General features: G+C 58.3%; 1 protein-coding gene across 1 annotated transcript in view; it reads right to left on the minus strand.

The window, feature by feature from the left end:
* The window catches only part of NEURL1B (neuralized E3 ubiquitin protein ligase 1B), a 28,079-nt gene extending 26,077 nt beyond the window's left edge, over positions 1–2,002 (minus strand). The window contains exon 1 of the mRNA XM_045284691.1: positions 1,927–2,002. Within this exon, the coding sequence (XP_045140626.1) occupies positions 1,927–2,002 (76 nt within the window). The remainder of the gene's footprint in view (positions 1–1,926) is intronic.
* Positions 2,003–6,941: the final 4,939 nt, after the last annotated feature.

Below are 6,941 nucleotides of genomic sequence, written 5' to 3' on the forward strand. Positions count from 1 at the left end.
TCACACTCCGGGCAGACTTTTGGGGCTGTGTGATGAGTGGCTGTGGGTGGCTAGTGGGCAGGGGGCTCTGTCCTGGCTAGAAGACAGGTCAACATGAGGCTGCCACGTTGGGGAGCCCTGAGGTTCAGCTGCTGTAGAAGTGCCCTCATGGGGTCTCGGCTCAGGGCTGTGCTCGTCCGAGGGAGCTGGGACAAGCCACTTTAGCTCCCAAGGCTGCAGTGTCCTCCCCTGTGAATGGTGGATGCTCCCCAGGTCTCAGGCTGCTGGGGTTCTGGCACCTAGTAGGTGATCAGTAAACGTTTCAGCCCTTCCCCATGCAGCTCGATTCCGACGAGTCCCATCTCTGTCAGAGTAGAACTGGGCTCCGGCAGGCTTCCGTGGCTGTGATCCTTTGGCAGTCGACCCCCAGGCCTTTCATCTGAGGTGCCTCTGGGTGGACTCGAACCTCCGGCCTTCTGGTTTGCAGCCGGGTGATAATCATCTGCACCACCCTTCCCCACTGCGAACATAAAGGCTCACCCCTGGCAAGCCCCTCAGCTCTCTTTTCAAGCCCCTTCCACCTTTTTTTAAAATCTCAATTTACAAGGTGGCTGCAAAGTATACAGACTGAGATCACACAGACCTTTCCTGAAATTGTGGTTTCGTCACTGATTAACTGTGCAATCTTGAACGCTACGCTTACCATCTCTGGGCTCCTCAGGCCAGACCTAGGAAACTTGTACAGGCTACTCATCATCACGCTGCAAACATGAGGCAAGGTCAGCAGACAGTGCCCACACACGATGGGCGCTTCATAAACACTCAGCCCCTTTCTTTAACTAGCTTAAAGAGTGTGACACGGTGGGCTGCTAACCGCAAGGTCAGCAGTTCAAAACCACTGGCCGCTCCAAGGGAGAAAGACGAGGCTTTCCATTCCCTTCAAGAGTCACATCTGGGAAGCCCACAGGGCCGTTCGCCCCTGTCTTGATACAGGGTCACTAGGAGTCGGAGCCGACTTGATGGCAGTGAGGGTGAGTTTCTTTGGTACTTTGTTAACTTACGACGCGTCAACTGTGGCTCCCGTAGACTGAGTGTGGGGCAGTAAATGGCCAGGCCTTTCTTCTGAGGGCCCTCCGAGTGGACTCAGACTTCCCAGCCTCCCCTTTAGCAGCAGGAGTGTCCACCCTGTGCACCACGGGGGACTCCATTCCTGGTGCTGGACACAAAACAAGCCCGCTGTCATCGAGTCGACTGCACCGGAAGAATGGCCCCTGTGGGCTTCCAAAGATTTTTCCGTAAATCTTTGCAGGAGCAGAAAGCCCCATCTTTCTTCTACGGAGCGAGTGCCGACCTGTGACCCACCATGCCACCAGGGGTCCTGCAGCTGGCGATGAGTGGGGATCGATTAGAGGGCAGTGGGCTTGCTTCAGGAGAGGGCTCGTTCCCAGGTCACAGACACCCGCCTGTGCTGGATGGGCAATCTGTTTCTAAATGGTTCTCCTGCGGAGGGCTTGTGAACTGAATGAACACTGGTCTCTTTAAAGCCCCTGGGCAGCTTTCCCCAGAGCATCCATGGATAAGGGCCTATGTTTACGGAGAGTCCAAATGCACCCTGTGACCTCTGCCCCTGAGCAATCCTTGCCCACCTCCCTAGCTCAGCCTTTCCTCTCATCTAAGAAGAGCCTCGGGCAATGGCGTTGACTGCGGAAGATGGCACGCCATGCCCGCCAGTGTCCCTGGCTGCCCAGACGAAGCTGCTGGCATGCCGCACTCCGCAGATGGCGTTCTTGCTGGGAATTTTGGCGGATTCTTGGCCACTGGGAAAGGGAACTGCTAACAAGGGGAACGGTCTAGTCTGCCCCTTCTTCCAGTAGGAGGGTGTGTGGGAGCTCCTGGGACCTGCCAGGCGTACACCTTCTCGCCTGGGGCTTAATCTTCAGAACCCACCTGCAAGGGCAGACTTCACCGGACCCGAAGGCACTGGGCGGCACCGAAGGTGGAAAGTTGGACTCTTCAGCCTCATGCCATCCCTTCTCCACGGCCTGTCGTCCTTGCAGTCAAGTTGGCTGATCCTGGCGGCTCTGCGTACAGCAGAGAGGCACTGCCTGGTCCTGGGCCACCTTCCTGGGCATTGCCACTCTTGCCCCCTGGTCACAACCACTGTGGATTTGGAGCAGCTTCCCTTCGGCCCTCTGCCAGGCAAGATTGGTTGTAATCCCGAGGAATCTGGCAGGCAACATTTCAGAAGTTGGTTTCTTCCCAGTCTGCCTTTGTCTGGAAGTTCTGCTGAAACCTGCCCACGTGGCTGGCCCTGCTGGCCGATGAGATACTGGCAGCTTGGCGTCCAGCAGCACAGCAACCTGCAAGCCACCACAGTATGGCCTCTGACAAGGAGGAGGGGGTCCCCAAGAGCATCCCCACCCCCATACGCACCATCTTACACACGACGTCAGGGTTTTCATGCACCCAGATAACACCCGTCCTTGGGCTGTGCACCCCGGTTCAAGTGCTATTTGTCCAAGTTCAAGTTCAAAGCAGTGCAGGCAGTCATTGGGAAGCAGCGGCGGGGTGTGTTTAGAGAGGGGAAGGCAGGGCTGGTATTTGGCAAGGCTTCCCTGCACTCAAAGACAGACCAAGGTATCAATCTCCTTTGGCAATGAGAGTTTCCTTTTCATTGGTGGGTTTAAAAATGGCCTAGCAGGGGGGGGGGGGGGGAGCAACCCACCCATATGCCCTCCAAACGGGGCGGGGACATGCACCCAGAGGCAGAGGCCGGCTTGGCAGGGCTTGGTTCTCGGTCTCAGATGCCTGGGCAGCCAGCACCCCCGGTGGAAACGGGCCAGCCCGAGTTGGAAACTGCCACCCTGCTCCCCTCCCCTTGGCTTTGCAAATAAAATGCGGTCACCCTGGTGTGACTGGCTAGGCCTGGTACGCCTGTCAACAGCTTCGAGGTGGTCGAGGCGGGCAAGAGACGGGGAAGGAGGACAGGATAGTGCAGCTGGAGGGCGGAGAATCCGCTCGTTCCAGGCCTAAGTGGCGGCCCTCTCAGCTTGAGGGGCTCCGGTGCCCCGAGTTCCCAGGCGGTGAGGTCATCCCCACACCCCCTCCAAGTGTGCTTGGCCCACCACGCGGGATTCCCAGGCCAGCTCCGGTCCTCTGCTGGCCCGTGGCTGAAGGTCTCTTCCCTGATAAAAGGACACAGGAAACTCCGGCCTCAGAGGCACAGGCTCCCAGGGTTAGGGGAGGGGTGGGGGAGCCTGTCCTCATTCCTTCCCGAGGACATCACTTCCCCCTGCTTCTGACATTTATGGAGCATCTGGGCCCCCGCCAGGACCAGCACTAGGGGCAGGGGCTGGGCATAGGCACAGCAGACAGCAGCCCGGCCCTCTTGGGCCGAAGGACCAGGAGGGACAGGTACTTGAGGCTGCCAAGACTGCAATCGTCGACACAGGAGGCTGGGTGGTGGCGATGACCGAAGAGGAGTGGTTGGGAGCGTGGTGTGCGATGCGGACCGTGTGTCAGGCAGAGGGAACAGCAAGGCCAAGGCTAGGAGGAGTCAGCAGCAGAATGCCCCTGGGACCCAAACGGTGTCTGGGGCAGAGGAAAGTGGAGGTGGACGGGGATTGGGGCTGCGCCCAGTGGTCCCAATGGCCTTGTTGTGGAGGCTGCTGCTGGAGATGGCTCTGGGGCCATCAGAGGGCTGGGGTAGAATGGGACCCCAAAGATTGCTTCTCCCCGAGTCTTCCTGTCTCTCCCCCTAGAACTGTGCTGTCAAAATGACCCGGCACCATTGTTGCTGCTAGTTCGTGCCTGCCAAGATGGCTCTGACTCATAACATAAGACCCACGCACAATGAAATGACACAAAGCAAAAAGCGTCCCAGTCCTGAACCATCCCCGTGACCACTGTATTCCATTGAGGCTTTCACTGCTCAATTTTGGGAGTGGATTGCCAGGCCTTTCTTCCTAGTCTGAAACCTGTTCGGCACCATAGCCCTCTACTGACGGAGGGTGGTGGCTGGGGACCAACCCAGCTCTCCCGCACACTCACTCACTTCCGTCAAGTGGATTCTGACTCACAGCGACCTATAGCACACAGTAGGGCTACCTCTATGGTTTCCAACTGTAACTCTTTACACAAGGACACAGCCTCATCTTTCTCCCACCGAGGGGCCGGTGGGTTTGAACTGCCCAATTGTCACCAGGGCTTCTTCTCTCCCACGAAGGGCGAGAATTCTGCCACTGACAGCAGCCCAGCTTTCAAATGTCACTTCCACGGGCTACCACAGTCCTGCTGGTGGGCACCTGTTTCTCCCAGCAGCCTGGCAGCTGCCAAGTGATAGGACAGTGGGGTCCACTTTTGCCCTGAGCATGACTTCTCCCGGGGCCGTCTGGGCGTCCTGAAGGCTAGCTACTTGCTGACCTGACCCTGGTACACCCCTGCAGGGCCTCTGCCAGATGGTCCTGCTTTTCAGGGTCAACAGCAGTGGGTGCTGGGGCAGGAGGCACCACCTCCCGTGAGCAGCACCGCCCCTTCCTGGAGCCAAGGAGATGTTGCTCACCAATCCAGCAGCGGGGCAAGACGGCTGCTGGTTTCCAGAGGGGCAGGGTCCCCCAAAAGGTGTGCCAGGGGCTCCGTCTGCACCCCCCTCCAGTAGCTTCCAGATGAGGAAACCGAGGCCCAGGGAGGGCACAGTGGCCTAGGCTGTGAGAACCCTGCTGAGCCCGAGGCGGCATAGCATCTTTTCTGTTTCTGTCTTGCTCTCCCCACTCTCTCCTTGACCTTCACTTGCAAGAAAAGGCTACTCGGAGGGCAAGTTGCTAAAGCCCCTTCTGGGAGAGCGGGTGAGCAGGGTGAGCACCACCCTGGCCTGGTCTCTGGAAGGAAGCACTGGCTGGGGGGATGGCTCGGGGGAATCCATCCATCAGCTTGTTTTGAACTGCTCAAAGGCCACATTTGGCGGAACTTGGGATGAACAAAGCATCTAAAAAAGGAAAGCTGGTGACTGATTGGGGGGGGGGCAGTGCCAAGTGTCCCTGAGGTCTCAAAATGATGGTGCGTGGGGCATGAAGGGGGGCAGACCTCCCACAGGGCATGCAAAGAGCCTGGTCCTCCACCCACAGGTCTGCGTGGGGTCCTCCCAACAGTCTTGGAGGTCTGCCTGCTACCAGACCCACTGCCAGAGGAGAGGAGGCTCAGAGAAGCTGGGAGCGCTGCCCAAGGCCACACAGCCAGGAAGGGGTATAGCTGGCATTTGAACCCACACCAGCCTGGTTCCACGGCAGCTTCTTCCAGCAAAGTGTGACCGTCATCTGTGCAGGGAAGGAACCCAGTACGCAGGGCCTCACCCTTGGCTCTGAGCCCCCGCTGCCTCCCCATCCCCCCACCCCACTGCCTCCTCCACCGATTTCTCCTCAAGCTAGGCCTGTTCACCAGGCCCTCCACACAGGGCTGGTTCCTCTTGCCCCCAGTGCTTGCAGCACCAGTCGATTCAGGTGAGTGTGGCCTGAGGCCACTGCAGGAAGCCGGAAGGGAAAGGGTTCACGGAAATGCAAACTCTGGAGCCTTGATGAAATCGCCACCCTGCACCACCCGCCCAGGCTTGACTGTTTCCCTGGGCAGAGTCCAAGTCCACGGCTCGCTGGGCCCCTCTACGGCCCCTGAGCACATTTCTCAGATGAGGGTAATAGGTGCAGGGAGCGGGTGGGGCTGGCCCCAAGTCAGGAAGCAGGTGAGCAGCCAGTCAGGGGTCCACAGAGAGCTGATTGCAAGACCTGTGCAAGCTCTTGACCTCTGTGTGCAATGACTTTCCTGGCCTTGCAGCAGCTACTGGGAGAATTACCAATCTACGCGCCCCCCCGCCCCCCCGCCCCCCAGCCCCCTCACCTAGCCTCCTTGCTGAGCAGAGCTAGGGGTGATTGCCCCGCCCCTTCCATCAATTCAGGGAGTGCAGACTCCAAGTCTCTAAGTAGGAAGGAAGAAAGCGAATGGACATTTATGGAGTAGGGGCTTGGCATCCCACGAGGGAGGCACCAACATTGCTCCATCCTAACTAAGAGGAAGTAGAGGCTCAGAAAGGGAAAGTGACTTGCCAAGAGCCACAAAGCTTCAACAGTCTGGAACTGAGGACGCAGGACTGCTACCCACACTAGTGCTCTTCCCACCCCCTCTTGGGACTCCAGCCAAAGGCCCCATGGACACCTTGGTGGCATAGTGGTTACAAGATAGGCTGAAATCCGCATGGTTGGCAGTTGGAAACCACCAGCAGCTCCAGGGGAGAAAGACTGGGTTTTCTACTCCCGTCAACAATCACAGACAGTCGCAGGAGCCCATAGGGGTTGCTATGCGTCAGCACTGACTGGAGGGCAGGGAGAGGGTAGTCCTTGGGTGACCCTTCATGAGGCCTACAGTGTCCCAATCTACCAATGGACCTGCTGATTCCCAGCCCCCTCTGGTCCCAGGGAACATCTCCAGGGCTGATAGGTGGCTGCATGCCATACCCGAGACCTGGAAATTCCACTCTGCCCTTCAGTTGCCTCTTCTGAGGAGCGAGGATCCCCTCCTCTTGGGTGGAAAGTTACCGGCCGATCCAGCCCTGGGACACTGGCTGTGTGTGTGATCCAACCCTAGGACACTGGCTGTGTGTGTGATCCAGCCCTGGGACACTGGCTGTGTGTGTGTTCACCCATCTCACAAATCCCAGGGTCCAGGGAAGAGAGCATGTGCCGGGGGTATACTGTGCTATCAACAACGTGTAATGTGGAGGATGTACACACAGGACCCCTTTAAATAGCTGGGGGCATTCTGCCAAGTGCCAAGATGCCCCAGACGGCCCCGCCCCACCCTGGCTTGCCTACTCTCCCAGAGGAACGAGGCTGCTGTGGGCTGTCCTTTCCCCAATGGCTTACTCATTAAAGAACTCTCACCACTGTGCAGAGGTGAGGCAAGAGGGCAGCTCTGAG

The sequence above is a fragment of the Echinops telfairi genome, unplaced genomic scaffold (genome assembly GCF_000313985.2).
Source record: "Echinops telfairi isolate 266 unplaced genomic scaffold, ASM31398v2 ScPeMD7_7469;HRSCAF=8507_0, whole genome shotgun sequence".
NCBI classification, from domain to species: domain Eukaryota; kingdom Metazoa; phylum Chordata; class Mammalia; order Afrosoricida; family Tenrecidae; genus Echinops; species Echinops telfairi.